General features: G+C 48.9%; 8 protein-coding genes across 8 annotated transcripts; 5 read left to right on the top strand and 3 right to left on the bottom strand.

The window, feature by feature from the left end:
* Positions 1 to 718: 718 nt before the first annotated feature.
* Positions 719 to 3,058, bottom strand: FIESC28_03774 (uncharacterized protein; the record flags this gene model as incomplete). The annotated part of the gene is made up of 7 exons (XM_031157923.1): positions 719 to 1,376; positions 1,820 to 1,912; positions 1,962 to 1,990; positions 2,042 to 2,603; positions 2,663 to 2,809; positions 2,866 to 2,920; positions 2,977 to 3,058. 7 exons carry the CDS (start codon positions 3,056 to 3,058, stop codon positions 719 to 721), a joined length of 1,626 nt encoding a protein of 541 aa, XP_031017986.1.
* Positions 3,059 to 3,315: 257 nt separating this feature from the next.
* FIESC28_03773 (uncharacterized protein) lies at positions 3,316 to 5,655 on the top strand (the record flags this gene model as incomplete). Its single annotated transcript, XM_031157922.1, has 9 exons — positions 3,316 to 3,324; positions 3,419 to 3,467; positions 3,521 to 3,588; positions 3,645 to 3,652; positions 3,705 to 3,770; positions 3,827 to 3,934; positions 3,989 to 4,305; positions 4,356 to 5,254; positions 5,311 to 5,655. The coding sequence occupies 9 exons, from the start codon at positions 3,316 to 3,318 to the stop codon at positions 5,653 to 5,655; spliced, it is 1,869 nt and encodes a 622-aa protein (XP_031017985.1).
* Positions 5,656 to 6,687: 1,032 nt separating this feature from the next.
* Positions 6,688 to 7,242, top strand: FIESC28_03772 (uncharacterized protein; the record flags this gene model as incomplete). The annotated part of the gene is made up of 2 exons (XM_031157921.1): positions 6,688 to 6,846; positions 6,952 to 7,242. The coding sequence occupies 2 exons, from the start codon at positions 6,688 to 6,690 to the stop codon at positions 7,240 to 7,242; spliced, it is 450 nt and encodes a 149-aa protein (XP_031017984.1).
* Positions 7,243 to 8,467: 1,225 nt separating this feature from the next.
* On the top strand, positions 8,468 to 10,068 carry FIESC28_03771 (uncharacterized protein; the record flags this gene model as incomplete). The annotated part of the gene is made up of 12 exons (XM_031157920.1): positions 8,468 to 8,512; positions 8,571 to 8,615; positions 8,663 to 8,753; positions 8,812 to 8,834; positions 8,892 to 8,910; positions 8,961 to 9,083; positions 9,136 to 9,158; positions 9,208 to 9,245; positions 9,303 to 9,440; positions 9,500 to 9,762; positions 9,811 to 9,982; positions 10,035 to 10,068. 12 exons carry the CDS (start codon positions 8,468 to 8,470, stop codon positions 10,066 to 10,068), a joined length of 1,014 nt encoding a protein of 337 aa, XP_031017983.1.
* Positions 10,069 to 11,410: 1,342 nt separating this feature from the next.
* On the top strand, positions 11,411 to 13,141 carry FIESC28_03770 (uncharacterized protein; the record flags this gene model as incomplete). Its single annotated transcript, XM_031157919.1, has 3 exons — positions 11,411 to 11,501; positions 11,551 to 12,076; positions 12,133 to 13,141. 3 exons carry the CDS (start codon positions 11,411 to 11,413, stop codon positions 13,139 to 13,141), a joined length of 1,626 nt encoding a protein of 541 aa, XP_031017982.1.
* Positions 13,142 to 13,399: 258 nt separating this feature from the next.
* Positions 13,400 to 15,033, bottom strand: FIESC28_03769 (uncharacterized protein; the record flags this gene model as incomplete). Its single annotated transcript, XM_031157918.1, has 5 exons — positions 13,400 to 13,722; positions 13,771 to 13,850; positions 13,898 to 14,316; positions 14,363 to 14,782; positions 14,830 to 15,033. The coding sequence occupies 5 exons, from the start codon at positions 15,031 to 15,033 to the stop codon at positions 13,400 to 13,402; spliced, it is 1,446 nt and encodes a 481-aa protein (XP_031017981.1).
* A 1,135-nt stretch (positions 15,034 to 16,168) lies between these two features.
* Positions 16,169 to 17,201, bottom strand: FIESC28_03768 (uncharacterized protein; the record flags this gene model as incomplete). The annotated part of the gene is made up of 2 exons (XM_031157917.1): positions 16,169 to 16,705; positions 16,755 to 17,201. 2 exons carry the CDS (start codon positions 17,199 to 17,201, stop codon positions 16,169 to 16,171), a joined length of 984 nt encoding a protein of 327 aa, XP_031017980.1.
* Positions 17,202 to 20,726: 3,525 nt separating this feature from the next.
* Positions 20,727 to 21,668, top strand: FIESC28_03767 (uncharacterized protein; the record flags this gene model as incomplete). The annotated part of the gene is made up of 1 exon (XM_031157916.1): positions 20,727 to 21,668. The coding sequence occupies one exon, from the start codon at positions 20,727 to 20,729 to the stop codon at positions 21,666 to 21,668; it is 942 nt and encodes a 313-aa protein (XP_031017979.1).
* Between the last annotated feature and the right edge of the window lie 201 nt (positions 21,669 to 21,869).

Genomic DNA, 21,869 nt, shown 5'->3' with positions numbered 1-21,869 from the left:
AAGGGATATAGTTTGCTCAGAGAGTTGTCAAAACACATGGTTCAGATAACAACTGGCCTTGGCGTCGATGACCCATCTGATTCAGCTTTATGCGGAATCATGCCCATCACACGTTACCCCGCTTCCACCAATGCACAGTGGTTATCTTATCTTATTTCATCTTATCGACCGTTGATAACCGAGCCATCGAGCGACCTGATTCAAAAACCTCCCGTAGCAGTACAGCAAGAACAAAAGACAGCACTTGACTGTTGTACCATCTAAACGCTATCGTTCACAGTGATTCCATGCCCCAAGAACAGCTGAAAAGCAACGTCAAGTGTCTCCACAGCGCCGCCTCTGGTGTGACGAATGTTAAGGAAACCCTTACCCTAGAGGAACTAACTTGTCTAGGCCTTCAACTTGACAACACGATAACACTGCCAAGTGAGCGACCAATACTAACAGAAGGCTACGCGTAATAGACCTGGTAGAACCGACATCTGCTTTGGTCTTGGTCTTTCCTCTCTGGTTTCACTGCCACCTTCATCACTCTCTGCTGGTTCAACGAACCGGGAAATAGATTTCCGACTTCACCAAACGTGAAACAAACCCTGAAAGATCATAAGCATGCAGGTGGATAGTTGATTAGGCTTTTGCTAGATCACTAAGTCTAGCCCACAGCGCACCAGGCTTAGTACCCTCGGCTACCCTCAATAGCTTTCGCTTCTCCTTCCAGTCATTGTGCTTGGAAGTCGAAGAGTGAGAAGGTCACATTGTGATAAAGTACGCCGATAAATGATAGTGACGAGTCTTCTATATAGAAGATGTCTTTGTGGAGGTTATGCACCATGTTCCCTTCTGATGTGACGAGTATATCCCGTGTAGCACCGTCAACAGCTACATCATCGCGACGGTATTGCTGAAGGAATGGATATGAAGTGATATACCCAGTGGCCAGAACAACGCTTTCGACGTCGTAAAGCCTCTGGCCGTTGGTCAATGGGATGTGGCCCTTCACTGAGCCGATTGTCTCATTTCTTTCCAATACGAACTCCTCAATGCCTCCAACATGCTCTACGTTCTGAGGAAACATTGCTTGAGGCAGTTCAAAGTCGCCTCCTCTGGTGCTATGGATGACTTTATTGGCCATTTCGCTTGTCTTGCGACAGACATCATACGCAGAAGCTCCTCCGCCAATAACAAGCACTTTTTTGCCAGTGAACTGCTCTGGGCGACGGTACTGTTTGGAGTGTATAACAGCATCGCCAAAGTGAGCCTTCCATCCTGCCAGCCCCTTGGCGTCGGGAATACGCCGTAGGCTATAGTGGCCGGTGGCGACAACAATAGCATCAAACGCCCAGATTCGCTCAATAAGATTTGGTTGGCCATCGCCCCTAAGTAGAGTTATCGTCTGCAAGTTCCATTGGCGGCCGTCATCACTTTTTTTGGCGTCTTCGACCCGTGTATGTCAACCAACTATGTACCTCTAGCAGGAACCGTTCTCTGGAACGTAGATATGGCCGTCTTGACTTTACGAGTAGATATTCTTGGGCTATAAGTTACAGCTTGTATTAGGAAAGACTACTCCCTCGACTTCAAGGTCTATGGATGGCTAAATGTGGGTACCTGGAGTAGTTCCTGGCAAATGTGCTTAGGTTCGGAAGATCACCTTCTGAACTTTAGACTGATTGAACAGCTCATAGCCTTTCACTGCGTCGGAAAGTGGGAGAATGTTATCGAACAAGAACCTATACAAGGTTAGTGGGATTAAAACCTCGTTATCCACCATCTGATGATGATCTAGATTGGGGAGAACACTTGATGTTGAGGAACATACCCGAGAGAACTTTGTTCTTGCCTTAAGACGTCCATGGCTTCATGGAAGATGCTTCTTACAGGACAACGTCCCATCTGTAAGCGAACGTTTTTGCTGCCCTCAGTTAGCGTCGCTGTGGTTGGTGTGGCTCGAGACAACTTACTTGTAAGCCTCACTTCCTGACCATGGGATCTGTATCTAATTAGGTCATTGCGGTATCAAACAACATACGAACAGACATACCTCAGCGTTATGAACCCCGATGCTGCTTATAGCACCAAATGACCGAACCAACTCGAACGCTGTCCGGAGAGCTGGTGATAGACCAACGACTTCCACCACGATATCGGCACCACGGCCACCAGTCACAGACTTCACACGGTCTACCATTCCAGCCTTATCCTCCATGAAGTTGAGAGGTTCAGCTCCAAGCTTTGCTGCCTGGTCTAGCCTGGCCTGAACACTGTCCACAGCAAATAAATGCTTTGGCTTCAGGGCAGCCGCAGCAACAACTGCGCAAAGCCCCACAGGGCCGCAACCTATCACCACGATAGTCGCGTCCTGCAAGTCAAGCTTCGGCATCATTTCTACCGCGGAGTTAACGCCAAAATACCCAGTTGGAAAAATGTCAGCCATGAGAATTAGAGCTTGATCGGATATGCCTGTCGGGGCTTTGATGATGGTTCCGTCTGCGAATGGGACACGGACGTATTCGGCCTGGGCTCCGTCGAGATTTGGAGAGCCGAGTGCTTGACTGTTGACGCATCTCGCAGAGCCGCCATTTTGGCAGTAGTAGCATTGACCACTGTCACCATGTGTTAGTATAAGTTCGGAGGCGATAACATGGGGAAGCTCGTTTCCTACCATGAAGCAGTAAACGGTGATACGACCTTATCACCAATCTTGACGGATTTCACAGCAGAGCCCAGAGCGACAATGGTGCCTGTAAACTCATGACCCATAATGAAGTCGGGCTTTGTCGGCTCTACTCCTCGGTAGAGATGCAGTTCCCTAGGCTATTGTTAAAGTCCGGGAGACGATGGGCTGAGATGAGTGTGAAGACTAACGATCCGCACAGAGCTGTCATGTTGACCTTGACAATAACATCCTGTGGACTTTGAACTGGTGGAAGTTAGAGATGGCTGGTATAGGTTTAGTGGACTGAGTAGGTTGCATACTTTGAGGCACTGGTCTATCTTGCACAGAGACCTTGTATGGTCCGTCGAAGACGACAGCTTTCATGAGTTCTGGGTTAGACATTTTAGTGAAAGGGTGGTGAGCAGTACTATGAACAAAAAAGACGGTATATGTATAATCAATTTCTATCTCGAGTTTTTATAGTCTTACTACTCCTCCTCAAGCCGGAACTGAAGTAAATTTCCGCGGAAGATTCCTTGACAATTTTCACTGGTCGTCTGTCCAATCATAACCGCGACTCTGAGCTCACGTGGACGGAGACGGCTGGTAGTGTCAGAAAACCACCGACCATGTGAGACCCACTCTGTTCAACCCGGACAATGTCATTGGTAGGAACTGACAATTGACGTGCTTGAAGCCCTTAGTCAAACTCCGCGGAGTTTCTTCTTCTCTTCCTATCAGCAAACAGCACGATGAAATCAGCCTCAGGGACTCAACCACGCCGAAGCCGACAGGCATGTGAGCCCTGTCGGTAAGTACATTGGTCAACATCAGAGTGTTCCTGCTAACTATAATTGTCCACAGCCGAAAGAAATCTAAATGTACTGGAGAGCGACCCGTTTGTTCATTTTGTGAGCGACTCCATTTGCCGTGTGAGTATGCCTTGAGAGGCAGTTCGGTACAAGATAAATCTATCCGATCACAAAAGAGCCAGAGGTTAGTCTTCATCAGCGCTGATTTTGGAAGCTGGCACTTACCGCTATTACAGACAATCTACAAAAGACAGAGTTCGAACGCTTGAAGCGCAGGTTGCTGCCCTGTCCGAGTTACTCAGGTCCGTGATGCTTTAAATACTTATCGGTGCCCTCGCAGTTGACTGGTTGTCGGTAGGTCAAACGATGGCGAAGATGTTCAGGCTAGTGCACAAGCACAGCCACAAGCTTGCACAAGTCAAAACAGGGGTTCCTCTTCACCCACAATGACCTTCTCAGAGACCCAGTAACGTTTATTGATATGGATCATCGGCAAATGCGATCCTAACGTATGTCATAGTCCCGACCCTCCCCAGAGTGTTCTGGATCACTTCGTACGAATGTACGAAACAACAGTCCACTTACAACCTCTCCCTCTATTTGAGCTCGATAGCCTAAAAGCAAAACTGCAGAATGCTCCCCAGTACTTCGTGCACAGCTTCTTAGCACTCATGCTCGCGTTCTCAACACATGGTTTCTACCACAAGACTCACAAGGTAGCCCTCAAATTCTACAGCCGCTCTGCAGCAACTACCATGCAGCGCCTCGCTGCCGAAGGAAAGCCTCGGGTACAAGTCATCCAGGCTTTATGCATGTTGGCACTGAAATACATCGCTGGTAAAATGCCACATAATAGACTTCTAGACCTAATACTCACATTTTCGCAGAGAGCGAGCTCTCCCGAGCTTGGATGTCCATTGGTACAGCGACTCGGCTGGAGAGCATACGTAAGCTCCGACAGCACGAGATGACAGACATCGAGGAACAGGACGAGGAGAACAGGTGTTATTGGTCCATCTACATGATTGAAGCTATCTTCTTTCCACATATGCCACGGGCTCCTGAGTCTGATTCGAATTGCAAGCATCCATCCAGCTCGGAACCCCCACCTCCGATACCTCTTGATACCAACGAGGCCAATGCTCTGGATTTTGACAATGCAGTTGGCGCGACCAACGATATCGGTATCAATACCCACGCCGGGAGGATGATTGCCGTTTGGAGTCAAGTCGCCTGTCACCTTCATGAGATCAGGGTGGGAAAGGTTCAGATACCTTGGCTGCCTGAGTCAACATACTCCAAGCTCAATCTCTCACTATTTGAGTATGAAGCCCAATTTCACCAGAAACATTTAATGAGGAGCCTTTTCCCTTTCAAGCGACAGCGGAATGAGATATTGGCTTACCGTCACTACTGGAATCCGTGGTTGACGACACATGTCATTCTACATGCGTCGCTTGCGCTGCTAAACCATCCTTTCATTCATCTCGTTGCTCTGCGTCGCAATAAAGGAATAAGACAATCTAGGCTGTTCTTACAGCAGGTAGTGGATCAGGCCTTGTTCCACTCTGGCTGGGTGTTTTGGCTCATTGGCATATTTGAGGATTTGTCTATTGAAATATCCAATCCGCTCATCGGATTAGCCGTCGCAGCGACGTCTACCATTCCATGGCTTTATCAGTTCGTAAGGAATAGCAAGGTGGCTCGGAAAGCTGCTCAGAATCTGGCCAAGGCACAAAGGTTCCTTGAGCACTTGTCGCAAACTTGGCCATGTGTGTCTCACAAGGTATGGAGAAGTACCCGTTGTTAAAAGATGTGAGCCATTGCTGACGTAGACACTAGCTTAAGAGTCTCAGCCGACTACAATCACTTGTTATAGGACCTCAAGCGGAGGTAGGCATCACTGATACAACGATCAGCTTTTCCCCTTCTATGATATGGGAGCTTCTCGATCCTATCGTTCACGAAGCTGCATTGCCCAGCGACAATCACGGGTCGCCTCCGGAAAGTCAATCGCACGTGAGCATACATGTTACCACCGACTTTCTGCACCCTCTGGCCGATGACGATGTTGCCCATGCGTCGTCGAGCGAAGTCAACTGGGAAGAGAATTTCATGTATGGAAGTGACTTACTACCAGACATGTACCCTGCAACTTTGGTACCTTTCGACTTCAACGACCTTTGATCTGTGTTTTTAGATCTCATATCTCTACTATGATAGAGCAGGTGGCGGCTTTTTAGTACACGATCTAGGACTCGAGTCTTGACTGTAGAGTCACGGGATACTGGTTGAAACTAGGCGGCTGAAAACTTTAAACCAACGTCTTCCAAACGGTCCTAGGTAGGATGAGCTACGCCAACGCAGGTGAAAAGGCATGACTGTATGTGATTACATATTGATGATGTAGTTCAGAGCCTGCTTGCGTTCGGGGCGACACAGATATTGAATGGGTCATTTACTTCTCGTTGACTCTTATAGGTGGCTGAAGATCTTTTGTGGTGGAGCGAGAACCGGAAGTGATTCACGACGTGATTGCTTTCAGATGGCGTACAGCCTACAGGGCCTCCAGTATCGAATGAGGTCAGTTACCTAATAATAAGGTTTCCATCTTGAATTGCACTTTTTAAATCATTATGACCCCACTTCTATACATACATCGTGTCGTTGTTCCAGAAGACTCACGATAACCTTGGTTCGGACCTTGTTAGGATAAGGTTCATCAGAAAAGATAGCTGTCGAATGGCAGTTCCTGCGTATAATTCTTGTTTTATTGTATACGCATTGCCGGGCATCTCATCACTAGATGTGTCATAAGCATACCCCGACTAGATGACTCCAATGCTCACACCGGACCCTCCTTGTTTTCTCTCAACCTTGCCCAAATGACACAAGGTCTCAGCTGGGTATAAAATGCAGTACTTATTTCCATCTGGGTTTTCCCTCTTCCTTCTCACGACGTCGACCACCTACAAGAGACATCAGCCTTCAGCTCGACGACTCCAACGAAACCACCATACACAGAGGCCACAGTTACAATTGCAGGCTTGACCTGTGCACAGCACCTCCACCACTTTCTTACCACTAAGTAACCTCCCTCTCGCAACAAAACCACCCTTGATCTCTCGATCGGGACACCCTTAACAACCAACCTCATCACTCGAGCACCAGGGAACTCTCACTATCTTCATCACTTTTCACTTCATACTGCCCTTCACGATGAGCTCATCGGACACGCGCCATTCATGTGATCCCAATCTGGGACTTGTTCATCCAACTGCTGAGGAGCGCGTCAAGATCTGGAAAGGGACTTCTTCTGCTTGGGAGGACTCAATCCCTGTCCATGCGTTCCTCCAAGAATCCGAAGACCTCGCCACTGTACCCCTAGCCACTGATGCACGGATGACATACTGAAATCTCGTCGACAAAGGTCTTTCGCCAAATGAGTGACCAATTCTTTGCGCGGGCGAAACCCTTCTCAAGCGTGCCATCGAGAACGACTATGACGGCAACGTGAAAGATGCTGTTGTCCATGGTATCGCAAGTGTCTCCTGTCCTGAGGAGTACCGCCGACGAGCCTACGACTCTCGTTACTTTCGAGAGATGCACAAAGTTCTCCGCGAATGGGAGTCCGAAGAGGGTGTCACTGTCGGCTCCATCCTATATTCCGACATTGGCAGTAAATGGATGTCGGTCCTTAGATGGCTGCCTGACCCAAAGCAGTCGCAGCTTGTATTCCCTTCCGTCAACGGTGTGAAGCCAACTTCTGTCTAAGACATCCTGGAAGGTGACATCGCATCACTGTGTGAGCGGAATGAAGCTATGGATCGCGCTGCCATGGGCAATCCTTGTGAGAAAAGACGATTCACCATTGCACCCAATACTGAACACATGCTGTTCCTCATCAGGAAGGTGGACTTTGCCACCAAACATCTCTTTGGTCGTATCCCAAAGGTCAAGGGATGCATTGCAGGCCCGCCTGGGAGCCAGGTATGGACCATCTGGTATTATCGTTATTTTGGGCATCCAGACTCGACAGATGCTAGCAATGTACTTTACATTTTGCGGCTGGCTGTTGAGGGAGACGACACCAGAGGTCAGCTGAACGTCGACAGCACCGAGAGAGATTCCAGCTGATCAACTGAACACCCTGGAATCTGTGGTCAAAGCTGCTCAGGTTGCCGCAGCTGAGTGGCGTCTCCAGCATGTCAGCGTCTGGGATCCTACGCCATTAGTGCAAAAGGCCGTTGTCCAGACCGGTTTGAGGCATGAAGCATCCGGGCGCCATGACCAAATTACCAGTGGCCGGTGGTATGATGCTGATGTTGGCGTGGGGGCTACGCCAGAATGGATCACTGACGAGTATTACTCGCTCTGATAGAGCGCGAGATGCAACACTAGGAGTGACTTCGCAGGTAGGCACGCTGATTTCGTTGATTGGAGGATGATGGGCTTGTCTTATGCAAATTGGTGATGAATACCAAAATCTAGTATCCCACGCAGTAATAACTTACAGATGTTCAGTAGTACAGAAATCAATACATGCTTGATATTTACTGCTGCAGCTCTTTACTCGCTAAAGTTTCACTCGTCTACACTGCGGCGTTTGCGAGTTTCCACAAGTTGACTCGCGTCCGGGAATAGTTGACCGTTTCGACTTATTCTCCGAAGGAACGAACCAACAACGTTTTCCCATCCAATAATAAATGACAAAATTCTTCATAACAGCATCATGCTGCATACGTTCATCCGAAAATAGAGGGGAACCCGGCTCAGTAAGTGGATAAATGGCGCATTCTACCGTATTCAGAAGGTCGCTTGCGGTAACTGGTCCTATAGGACGAGACTTCCATCTTTCAAGGTCCCACGTGATTTTTGGTGGCATGATGCATATCGCTTGCGGATAACAGATCTCTTTTTTATCAATTGGTATCTTGAATCACCACACATAACCTGATCATCTATTAATTTTTGAGAAATCTTATCTCGAAGAACTGCAATGGCCGTCACACCTCACGAAGAGACCATCGTCGCTGACGATAACGTGAGTATCCCGCAGCCGCGATCAGAAAGTTCATGCGACGAGTCTTACCCACTTCTAGGTCGCAAGTAGCGTTATTGATGATGGTGACTCGGCACTTGGGGGAGTGAGTATGGCTCCAAATCCCAAGACGACTACATCTAACCGTCACAGGATGCCTTCAGTGACAGCACATCACTAAAGTCAAGCATCATGAAATACCGTGAGGAGAACGGAAGGACGTACCATGCATACAAAGACGGAGGTAAATCTCAGGACGAGTGACAAAACTGGCGAAACTACTAATCCAATATATTTCTCAGCTTATGCGCTTCCTAATGATGAGGTATAGTGGAATCTGTACTCTATCTATCCTAATAATCTGCTAACTGGGATTAACTAGGTTGAGAATGAACGATTAGGTACACTAACCCTGTTGCTTCTAAAATCGTATCTAACATATATCCTACAGACTTGCAGCATCATCTCATGCTTCTCACATTCGACGGAAAATTGCATGCGGCTCCCCTGCCCGAGAAGCTCGATCGCGTGTTCGATGTTGGATGCGGCACGGGAATCTGGTCTATCGAGTTCGGTGGGTAAAGCCAACGTATTTTTGGTTTATATGTATACTAACCTCAGCATAGCGGATGAGCACCCGGAAACTCAGGTTTGTTTCGGAAGCAACGACATTGGACGACTTTCTCTAATTATTTTAGGTCATCGGAGCCGACTTGAGCCCAATTCAGCCTTCGGCGTATGAGACAGATGATTCCAAGTTCCATAACAGATTAATTTACTGACAATTTGATAGTATTCCACCAAACGTGACTTTCTACGTGGACGACGTCGAGGAGTCCTGGGATTACTCTGCCAAGTTCGATTTTATCTTCGCTCGTTTCCTTACCGGGTCCATTCGCGACTGGCCCAAGTTCTTCAAGCAGAGCTATGAGTTAGCCAGCACACCAACCACCCGCTGGCTTAGGGCCATAGCTAACCACATCCGTTTAGGAACCTCGAGTCTGGTGGCGTGATCGAACTGATCGACTGCATCTACCCAATGACATCAGACGACGACACCCTCCCCAAAGACTCAGCCCTATACAAATGGTCCAAGATGCTTCTCGATGCTTTTACCGCAATGGGATCTGGTCTGGACAGTGCTCTGAGGTACAAGGACCAGCTTGAAGAAGCTGGCTTTACTAACGTTGAAGTGGTCAAGCGAAAGTGGCCTTTGAACGCGTGGCCAAGGGATCCGAAGTATAAGCAACTTGGTTAGTCATACTACAAGCTGTCTTTATCCTGATGCTAACTCGATGCAGGGATATGGTCTTATGAGAATGGAATGAACGGTCTGGCGGCTGGCAGTCTTGCTGCTTTTACACGTCCCAAGAGTGAGGGCGGTCTTGGCTGGAGTGTGGAGGAGGTCGAGATCTTCCTCACAGACGTTCGGAAGGATCTTAAGAATTTGAAGATCCATGCGTACTGTCATATGTACGTTCCCACATTATATCGTGGGTCGGATGGTTAGGCTAACAAATCATAGTTGGTCTGTATACGCGACTAAGCCAGAGCAGTAAAGCTTCTAGTTTGAATCTCTAGGTATGTCAATGTCGGCTGCAGACGAGATAGCGACATAGTAGTGGATCCTTTTGGGAGTGTTGGGCGAAGGGAACCAAGAGGCAGGGACAATAGAAATAGTGGACATTGGAAAAGACACGAAAACTGCCATCGCTTTCCCTGAGTAACTTGATCCTTGCCGCAATATGCTACAGACAAGCTCTTCTGAAGGAGAAGATAAGATCGATCGCGCTAACAGTATTCGCCATACTGCTTGAGCAGATTGCCGGAACCTGGGGTAGGACAGTGTGCCTAGATAACATTAATCCAATGAGAGCAGGGTCAATCTTAGCACAACTCTGTTCCTTGGAACACTCGCCACTTACTGCTCGCGCTAAGCAAATAGATCTCGGGGCCTCATAACGATCTGCGTTCCGACACTGGGGTAAAACTGGCGATGGAGGCACGGAGAAACTCAATCCGGGCTTTCCGGCGCTACTTTTGCTTCCAGATTAATAGACTGAGGAAACAACAAGGTGGAAGTTGACCGAGGAAGTCAAGAACTAGCAATCCATAGTGCTAAGAAGATCATCACTGCATCATTAAGCATAACGCACCTTCTCCGCAACTTCACACAAACCTGTGTATGTGTTCCCCAAGCGAGTCATTTCCACAGGGAATCCCCACGACTACACCGTTAGTCCTTGCGGGGCACACGACGGCTAGAGTTCGCCTAGTTTACTGTAAATGAGAGAGGGAATTATTTTGGATTGAGGGTTGGCTCGTAAACGAGGAAGAGGTGGATTCCGTGTGCCTTCTACGGTGCCGGTTAGCCGTGCTGATCACTAACACTGACAAAAGTTCTGGAAGGGAGGGCGAGGGTGCGACCGGGAGGTTATTTTGCTTGGGGAAGGTTTAATGTCCGTAGTCAATAAATCCTCGCAACAAGTAATACAAGCAGAACATAGAGGTTGAAGAAAGAGAAGCCATGTCAGTACCTTCTCTCAGACTCGGTATATATCCTCTTGATGAAGGTAATGAGTAAAGACAAAGATAAGAAAGTGGGAGATGCGGGGAACAGAACTATCTCCGCATCAAAAAAAGGGCCGTTGGAGTCGTCCAGACTCCACAATCGGCACGAGATATCCGTAGTGCTGCGGGGTTGACCAATCATCTACTCGTTAAATCATTAGCAGGAATTCTCCGTCTTTGCCCATGGGGCCAATTTACTACGTTGTATTAACTCGGCGGACACTTGTCCGAGCTCTGAATCTTATAAATGGGCTTCCTCTCTTTGTTGCTTTCACTCTCAGAAGCTAAGCTGAGTAGTTGGTTGATCTCTTGTCAAGTTTCTCTGCCACAATGAAGTTCACTCTTGGTAACCAGGCCGCTATGGCGGAGACGCCTAGCGAGGTGCTCAACTGGCGTCTTTACTGGAGCACTTTTGTCTTTGGTAAGTCATCTCCCTCTTGTTCGGTCTTTCTTGTGCTGACAGTTTCAAGGTATTCTCGGTGCTAGTCGTGGTCTTGATGAAGGTCTTGTCGGAGGCATGGTCAATCTCAAGAGCTTCCAGGAAGAATTCGACCTTGACGAGGGCTCAAAACAGCACCAAGCCCAAGTTGAGTCCAACATCACCAGTATGGTCCAAATCGGTTCCATCGCTGGTTCACTGTTGGCTTTCTTCATCTGCGACAAGATCGGTCGTGTGCGATCGCTCCAGGTTCTTTGTCTGCTGTGGCTTGTTGGATTCATTATTGTTGTTACCAGTCATGGAAGTGTTGGTCAGATCCTTGCTGGGCGATTTATCGCTGGTCTTGGTATCGGTATGACAGTCGTTGTTGGTCCTACGTATCTTGCTGAGACTGCTCCACGAGCTATTCGTGGTATGCTTACCAATATTTTTGCTGGTTCGGTGTACCTTGGTGTTATGATTGCGTACTTCAGCAACTGGGGCGCTTCTATCAATCTTCCCAACACGTCGCGATGGCAGTGGGTAGATCCTCAGATGTGCCACATCGGCTTCTCAAGGTAAGTTTCCACCAAGCTCCTCAGGTATCGCGCTCTAACTAATCACTCCTTTGCAGCTTGCTCCTTCTTCTATCCTTCACCGTCCCCGAAACCCCCCGATGGCTCACCATGAAAGGCCGAAACGAAGAGAGCACAAAAGCCCTCTGCAAACTCCGCCAACTCCCCGAAACACACCCCTTCGTCCAAGCTGAACTCTATGGTATCCAAGAACAACTCGAGCGTGAACAAGAGGCCTTCCTCGGCGTGTCAAGATGGGGCAAGCTTCGCGAGCTTCTCACTATCCCCGCCAACCGGTACCGTCTTATGCTCGGTTTCATGGCCCAGCTTCTCGGTCAATGGTCCGGCGCCAGCGCCATCACTATCTATGCCGTTGAGTTCTTTGGTGTTCTTGGAAAGACTGGACAATCTGAGAAGCTCTTCGCTACCTGTATTCTTGGTGTTGTGAAGCTTACCTCTGCGTACCTCTGCGCTTTCTTCCTGGTTGACTTCATCGGACGACGACGATCATTGTACGGCGGTATTACGCTTCAGATGATCTCCATTCTTTACATCGCCATCTTCCTCGCTATCGTCGGTACTGAAGCTCTCGAGAACGGGACCTTGACACCCTCGCAGAAGCATGCTGGTGTTGGTGCAGTCGTGATGCTCTACATGTCCGGTGTCGGTTGGACCATGGGCTGGAACTCCTTCCAGTACCTCGTCAACGCTGAGATCTGGCCTCTCCGTCTTCGAGCCCTCGGTAGTTCAATTACCATGTGTCTTCACTTTGCCAACCAGTACGGCAACACCAAGGCTGTTCCTCTTATGCTCCTTCAGATGACTAGCACTGGATTCTTCTTCTTCTGCGCGGCTGTTTGTCTGCTGGGTCTTATTTGGGTCTTCTTCTTTGTTCCTGAGATGGCTGGTCGATCGCTTGAGAGCACTGATGAGTTGTTCTCTCTGCCTTGGTACAAGATTGGTCGCTATGGAAATAAGCTTGCGCCTGATACTGAGGCTATCATGGCGAGGGATGAGAAGGCTGATGTGAAGGAGGAGGCCAATGAGGTCGAGTATCGCAGGGAATAAACTACTATAGATGACTTAGTTACGATACAAATCACGAATTGATGTTACTTGAACCATGTCTGGGTCTGTGTGTAAGCCCTTCATTTGTGATATCACGATCAAGATCTGTTTATGGTGTCTGACTTCTAAGAACACCAAATGGCTTATGATCTGGTCAATCTGGTCCAAGTACAAATATCGGTGCTTATCGACGTTGACTTATGCCGTCTCACAAGCATCGGTATTGCCTCTTCGCTGTCAAGCCTCCACCTTCGCTTCTTAATAAGCGTAGTACAAAGTACCCTCGTCCTCAGATTGCCGGATCTTCTTGTTCTCCTGCATCAACCAGAATCTCATACCCCAAGCTCCAATGGCAGTCGCCACACTCAGCGCAGCACTTGAGGACATAGCCATGGTGTACCGAGGCTCGTCAGAGGAAGGCCACATGTACGGCGTCCAGATAAAAGATGCTACAGCGATACAGTTGACGATGGCGAGCGAACATGCTTTCTTCTCTTTGGTCTGAGAGCAAGTCGCTGATACCCAGCCGAGGATGATGCTATTGACGGCGTAGGTGCCGATCGAGAAGACACACATGGCGACTGTATACTTAATTAGTAATGGCGCTGAGATAGCTTGGGGGGGCTTACAATATCGAGCGCCTGTGTTGAGGGTAGCGCATCCAAGAATGAAGCCAAATACAGCAACAGCTTTTGCAATAGTAATGTGCCTACTCAGTCAGACATAATTCGCCAACAAGATAGGACAGCAACTCACCAAGTTCTCTCATTGAATCGTCCCGAAGACCAAGACCAAGCAATCGAAATCGCACCCGCAATTAAATAAGGCGGACACGTCAAAACAAGCGTAATAGTCTGATTAAAACCCAACGTCTTAACAGCTGTAGGAAAGAAGTTCTTGAATCCATTGGCTCCAAGATGGCAGTGCTGCATCACCACAAACAGCCACACCTTGGGGTCCTTGGCAGCAGAGAGTATACCTGTCCAGCTGGTAGATTCGCCTGAGTTTCCGACCGTGTCTCGTTGAGTGCGCTCGTTGGCGAGGATTTGTTCTTGGGGTGTGAGCCAGCGTGTTGTGAGGGGCTCGTCGGGGAGGATGAAGAAGCCTGCTAGGGCAACGAGGAGGGTTACTGCGCCTTGGATTATGAAAAGCCATTGCCAGCCAGCGAGATTGGCCTGGAATTATTAGTATCTGCGAATCATCTTGATCGTGTAAACATACCATTCCGTCCATCTCAAAAATGCCCAAAGCAATTAGTCCAGCAAACGCAGTAGCTAGGATATTTCCAGTGTAAAGAATCGAGATACGCGTAGCAAGTTCCTTTCGCGTATAGAACCTAGCCAGGATATACAATGCACCTGGATAATACGGCGCCTCAGAGATACCAAGGAAGAATCGCGTAAGCAATAATCCTGTGTAGTTTCGGCTGAGTGCTGTAAGGCCACTGATAACAGCCCAGACAGTCATACAAGATGCCATCCAGATACTGGGTCTCACGCGGGTAACGACCATGTTAGCTGGGATACCGACGATAACATAGCCTGCGAAGAGAATGGAGACGCATGTTTGGTATTGTGTGCCTGTGAGTTTGAGGTCTTTTTCGATGGTGTTGAGGCGGGCTAGAGCAATGGCATTACGGTCCTTGATGTGTCAATTTTTCGATCAGATTAAAAGCTCAAGGTACTTACCAGGTAGTTTAGCCAGTACATTAACCATAGGATCGGCATAATCCACCAGTCCAGCTTCTTGACAAGAGCAATCTCTCGAGGATCTGTCTTTTCGTGCGCACCCGAATAATCACGAGCTTGAGGCGCAGTTTTGAGAACCTCCTCAACCTCATCAGTCGGCACGGGAGCGCCATCTTCCTTGTCCTTTCTGTCCATCGCGTTCATCTTGGCGTTGGGGTATGTGGCAGTTGACGCACTTCCAGCGGTGCAACACCACTTTATATGCCTGACCAGAACCCAAGGCACTCAGATCTAGATGCCGGGTATCAATCTTATGTTTCATTGCATATCAGATGGTTGGCAGGCAAGCCAATCTAGATCTTTCGAGTAATGATCCCTTCCCCAACCATGCGGGGCTGTCGTCAATAATTGGTGGCTTTGTTGCTAAGAGGAACTTGGCAGGCGGGGTAGTGTTAGTCCATTACCTTAAATCAAGCTTAAATTTTCGTTATGCATGAGGCTAGAGAATTATTGGAAGGTGAATGAGTAAGAGATTGGGGATACCTGGTAATCTGTGTACAACTGTCCATGGAGGGCGGGCTGACTGTCAGCTAGCCAAGCCAGACTGTACTACGACAAGACACTTGGAGTATTGAACGGGCACTGATGGCAGGGCTACGTCGTATTGACTGTTACCAGTCGAGCATTCTGAAGTTTCGACCACATATAGACAGACTTGGGTCTCGGTATCCTCTGCCCGAGGCCACACACTCGTTCTACACAAAGTTGACTCCAGATGCAAGACGAGGCGACACGGTGTGATGAGTTGGGTTATACAGAAGAACCAGCGACAGTCGTTATATGTAGTGATTGAGATTGTTAGTTATCCAGTCACATGAGTGGATTGACACTTCAGCACTACCGCGAAAACGATTCCTCGCTACAAAGTCTTGGCAAAGATGACTGAAAAGGCTTAGAATGTTTCATAGATCACCAAGTCATGTGAGTCGCACAGTCTGCAACATGCGCTGGCCTTGCAGGGCTAAGAATGCAGTTATGAGGCGCGAACCTCAACGCATTTCTTATGAGGTGGATGCGATAAATATCACCAAGTTGATCTACGGTGGAGAGAAAGTTGGATGGTAAGTATATATTTTGACCGCTGATCTAGCTATACTAGTAACCAAGCATCAGACAGCTACCATCTAGATATTTTCACAATCGCAAAACAAGTATATATGTAACAGGAAAAATATGTGCAGTGAGGCCAACAACTAGGCCGTGAAACCCCCAATGCTTCGACAACCTCAAGACCAGCAATGAGATACTAGTTCAAAGCATTCTTCTCAACAGTCCACATTTAGCGGAGAGCCTGGACAACAGAGTTGTAGGCAGGCTTGGGCTGGTACTGAGCGTTGAACAGAAGGCTGTCGTGCTCCTTGCGCCAAGAATCCTTGTCAGAGACACCCCAGACAGTGATACCGACACACTTGGGGACGTTGAGGCAGGCCTTGGTGACGGTGGCGTAGTCAGCAGCAGGGGCAGTGCGGATGTCGAGCTCAGTGATGGCAACCTCCTTGACACCAGTGGAAGCCATCTGCTGGAGAGCAGCCTGGACACCGTTGGCGGCACCGGGGTCAAGATGGGTCTGAGAACCAATACCGTCGATGGGGATGCCCTGGGCAATCCACTTCTTGACATGGGCGACCATACCGGCCTTGAGCTTGGAGGCGTTGGGGTCGTCGATGCTGAAATCGTTGATGTACAGCTTGGCGTTGGGGTCGGCGGCGCGGGCAGCGCGGAAGGCAATGCCGACGAACTCCTCACCCAGAACCTGGGTGAAGGGAGAGTCCTTACGGAGAGTACCGTCCCAGTCGAAGATCTCGTTGAGAACGTCCTATTCTTGTTAGTAAGAGATAAAGTGAAAGCGATGATAGTGTACATACCCAGGCGTAGATCTTGCCCTTGAAGTGACCAGTAACATTCTTGATGTGGTTCTCAATAGCAGCCTTGAGCTGGTTCTTGTCCTTGATGTTCTTAACCCACTGAGGGAGCTGAGAGTGCCAGACAAGAGCGTGACCGCGGACCTTGAGGCCGTTCTGGGCAGCAAAGTTGACGACTTGGTCAGCGGCGGCAAAGTTGAACTTGCCCTGCTGAGGCTCGGTGGCATCCCACTTCATGGAGTTCTCGGGGGTGACCTGGCCGAAGTTGGCCTTGATGATGGCGTTGTTCTGCTGGCTCTGGAGCAGGTTGGGGTCGGTGATGGTTCCGTAGTAGGTCTTGCCCTTGGCCTTGATGAGCTGGTTGATGCTCTGCTGGGCCTGACGAGGCTCAACGGAAGCGGGCATGGCCGCGACCAGCGAGGCGGTGAAGAGGAGGGAAGAGAACTTCATGGTGACTGTTGTTGTTGTTGAGAAAAGAGAGTGTAATTGACCTGCAATAGGAATGAATGAAGAGATGTAATTGTTTTGGATGTGAGAGTGAGTGATGGAATGCCAAGTGCCAAGAGAGCGGGAAGAGAGTATCTTAAATATTGAAGATCTTCAGTGCGCGGGTCAAGGAGGGGGTACATCATCATGAATCGATGCTCGAGCCATAGCAATCAACACAAGGCCACACAGTCTATGCCCGGGGTGGAATTCCTCCGTCTTCCGACTTTTCCCTTCTCAGTTAAACGGAACCGCCCTCCGAATGTTTCGAAGAGATTATCGTTATGCCCAGTATGCCGGTACCCGAGCTGCCAGGGGTGTCAAAAGTCTCGGCGGTTCTAGTCAGTGGCTACAACGTGCTCAATCTCCAGCTTATTTTTACGGTTAGGGACTTTTGCGCTAGGATATCTGGGGTGCAGTTACATAGCTCCAAGACTAGTGGACTTCTGCCCGGTGGAAAAATTGATGTATCGAATGGTTCATCAGGCTAAATGAGCCAAGATGCATCGTGACGATGGGACGACTCTCGGCATTTTTGTTTACTTGGCAAAATGACGATCCCTAACGATGGGAGGAAAAAACACCGACAGTCTCAAATGTCTCCTTATCGAACGTACCGAAGTCGACCCATTATTCTCGGGAGTTCTGAACCCAGTCTAGTCTAGGGGCAGGGGCTCATTTCGGCTGAATTCGACCGTCTCAGTTTAGGAGCACGATCCGATTACTGGTCTAGGGAGAATTTAGCTGTGGAGACGTCCACGTTTCAGATTGTCTTGATATTCTAGATTTCTTCCTGATTGAGAGTCATCTAGGTGGAATATTGTTCCGCCAATCAGAAGACTCAAAACATCCACTTCCGGCAACTTGTGGCTGACAACCTAGGAACGGGTAAATTGACGTAGCATTAAGACATCTACTCTTTTGTAGCACTGTGACTGTGTACGGAAATAATGGTGAGATGGGGAAGGAGGATTCTGGCTGTGGAGATGCAGTCAGCATGTGGTGACCAAGAAGTCTGTGTTAGTTTTTTGATGGAATTGTTTGACAGATTGGGGTTAGTCTTTTTCGTATTCCCTCGACTTCAGGTCAGTATAATGGCGTCCTGTCAAAGCGGGCGCTAGACCTGGAGGACAGGCGGCTAGCAGGGCTCGTTCCAGAGTGTGGCGCAGTGGCAAGTACCGTTTGGTACTGACGATTGCAAAGGTACTTGCCATACCCTATAGCAAGGAGAACAGAAACTCGAAGACCGGAAAAAGAATCCAGAAAGCGTGGAATAGCAATAATATACAAGGCAATACTGTAATAAGAGTCTGTGATAATAGAGTAAAGAGTTTTCTTGATGTACAGAAACTAGTGTTTTGATCTGTGGTCTATATCTGACAATATCAACGACACTCACGCAATTTCAAAGCAGAAGTTGAGGGTTGCGAAGGCAGAGAAGCTGACCGACACAAACCGACGAAAGCCGATTGCATCCGAGATAACGGAGACTCGCTGATAAGATAAGAGGACAAAGATAAGATATCGGCAAAAGCATCTTCCGCTCCGACAAGAGCATCTTGTCTCATCCAACTCTGGCTTCCTCTTCTTATAAACACCATCTCCCCTCAACCATCGCTGCCTCTCAAATGCCTGCGTGACCTACGAACTTTCACGAACATGCGATGGAATGCTGGAACTTTACGCTATGAAACGCAGCATAAACTATCACCTGACACATCGGTATATCAGCAGTCATAAGCACAGCACTCTACTATTCATGCCATAGTCTTCTGGCCGGGATTTGTAGAAGATCGGCATTATCTTGCGATTCTAACTTTGAGTCCCATGACGTTGTTGCCGCAGCCTGTAATGCATTCATGCTACCGCATAATGCCACCATTAGATGTAACTCGGCGTTTCAGGATGCCATCTGCCGTATACAGTTGCCTGACCCAAACTTGTATTTTGAACGTGATTGCATCACGCATATGGCTCTGCTCGATTCTTGAACTTTTGCCTTGGTCTCTCAGCTGAGTGACATAGTATATCAATGTCTGCTATGCTGATCGGCGACCCGATCGTAGTGTAAACCGATCATCAGAAGGGATCTTAGTGATATTCGAAACTTGATAAGAGGGTCTTTCAGGCACCATTGCAAAGAGGGGTGCTAGCTCTGACATGATTGGCCATGCAGGTGGACCAGTATCGGGTTGTGGGAGGCCATGGAGCCCGACGTGGAATTGCACAGGATTTACGGATAACAAGCACTGACTTTCTGAACCAGCTGCCTCTGTTGGCCGTCAATCTGACAGCGATGGCTGTCGTTGTCCAGACAAACGATCATGCTGCACAAACCATTGCCCGATCCTGATTATTCATCATCAAGTAACCACCAACTGAAGACACCGTCGTAGGAGAAAGAGCTCCGACCATCTGTTTGTTCAGCTGTTAAGACATCCCCAGGCCTTAAAACAATCTGCCCCTGGCAAGGGTAGAGACTTGACCAATCAATGACTCTGTATGGATCTATTTGCGCCTGGATCTAAACTGTATCTGGCCGACCTTGCGGCAGCCACAGCTAAGCTAACCCTGCCAAGAGGGGCTGAAACACGGGAGAATTATGGAGATCTAAAGACAAAATCGTTCCATCAATGATCAATGGCCTTATCTTGGCGGTTGGCTACAGCGCTATCGCTGTTAGGCGAAACGTCAAACTTCGAATAGAGCGAGGCCAAGTTCCTAGCGTGAACTCTACTACCTTAACGTTCCTTCAACTGCTGTGCATTGCTAGCGAACTCTAATAAGCATCATAAGCTTAATGATCTAAAAGCAGGCATAGAAAAACTGAACACAAATTGCAATAGACATCTACCGTTTTCACCGGCGTTTATAAACAGCAAGGATAACGGGCTATTAAAAACTCGGGCAGTCAAAATTCTCCGAAATCTCAAGTCCAGTCAGCATTTGCCAAGATCTAATTGGTTCGATAATCGATCAAGCGGTGGTCGAAACGCGATGAAACCAGGGTGAGCAGGGGTCCTAGATGCCCAGAGAAACTAAACGTCTGAAGGGAGATTAGAGACGTCGAAACAGGCCGCAAAAGTGGGAAACAGACACTTGGCTGTCAAATGGGAACAGTCTTTGGAAGCCAAGAGAAGAAACAGATGATGGATCGAAGACCGTCATGGTAGGATCGCGGGAGGGAACTTGAGACGATACAGGCCCAGGGTCGTATACGGGACGGACGGTGGATGGGCGCTAATGAGGAGAAAGAACCCAATTGAGATACGAGCTTTCTTGAGTTGATAGGAGATGGATTCGATATAAATACCATCGTCGACCTCGCTCAAAGGTTTTCGAATCATCCATTCATCAACAGCCCATTTCATTCGTTTCAAAGAGCTAGTCTCACTTCATTCTTTCTTATCAACTTACAATCTTTTATCGACTTTTGTCCACCAACGACTCTTTCACTTTAGTCTCCAGCAACCAAGCAACTCTATCAAAATGAAGACCACCGCCTACCTCTCCGCTGTTCTCGGCCTCGCCTCCGCCGTCAGCGCTCACTACACCTTCGACAAGCTCACCATCGGCGGTCAGCAGGAGGGTACCGACAACCAGTACATCCGCAAGCACCAGAACGGTTACATGCCCATGAAGTTCAAGAACGCTCCCGAGGGCTCCATCTCCCCCAACGACAAGGACTTTGTCTGCAACAAGGGATCCTCCGCTGCTCCTGACGTCTTCAAGGTCAAGGCCGGTGATGAGGTTGGTCTTAAGCAGGCTTTCGGCGGTACTGGTATGCAGCACCCTGGTCCTATCCAGGTCTACGCCGCCAAGGTCGACAACGCCGCCACCGCCGACCCTTCCAACCTCGACTGGTACAAGATTCACCAGGGTCTCGTCTGCAAGGAGGGCAGCCCCGAGCAGCTCCGTGGTCCCTCTTGGTGCTCTTGGGACGAGGACTCCGTCCACTTCAAGATCCCCTCTACTCTCCCCGACGGTCAGTACATCGTCCGTGGTGAGCACATTGCTCTCCACGGTGCTCACGGTGGTGAGGCTGAGTTCTATACTGCCTGCGCTCAGCTCGAGATCTCTGGCAACAGCGCCACCAGCATCCCTGGTGACTCCGTCAAGATCCCCGGTGTCTACAAGCAGGACGACCCTGCCGTCAACTTCTCCCTCTGGGGCTCTTCCACCGCCTACGACCTCACCCCCGGCCCTGATGTCATCCCCGGTGGTACCATCCGTGGTTCCGCTGACGGAAAGGCTGGTGACGTTGTCAAGACTGTTGAGGGTGGTGCCGCTCCTGCTGCTGAGTCTCAGAACCAGGCTCCCGCTCCCCAGGAGAGCCAGAACCAGAACCAGCAGCAGGGCAACAACGACTCTGGCTGCAACTCTGCCCCCTACGTCCGCCGCCACGCTCGTGACGTCGCTGTCCGTGCTTAAGTTCATATGGAATTGATTCAGGGCCAGTTGTGAAAGACTGGCAAGTTTCACGCAGGACGTGGTGTTTGACAGTTTTTCATTCACTGGTTTTCATGGAGGAAGACAACAATCTCGATAAACATGATAAGAAGAATGTTTCTTCACTTTTATACTGTATCTATTATCATAGCTTAACTGGCTAAAATATATCCTGGGCTAGAA

Source organism: Fusarium coffeatum, assembly GCF_003316985.1.
Source record: "Fusarium coffeatum strain FIESC_28 chromosome Unknown BRIP53273_contig_78, whole genome shotgun sequence".
Classification (NCBI taxonomy): Eukaryota; Fungi; Ascomycota; class Sordariomycetes; order Hypocreales; family Nectriaceae; genus Fusarium; species Fusarium coffeatum.
This window is presented reverse-complemented; position numbering and strand designations above follow the sequence as displayed.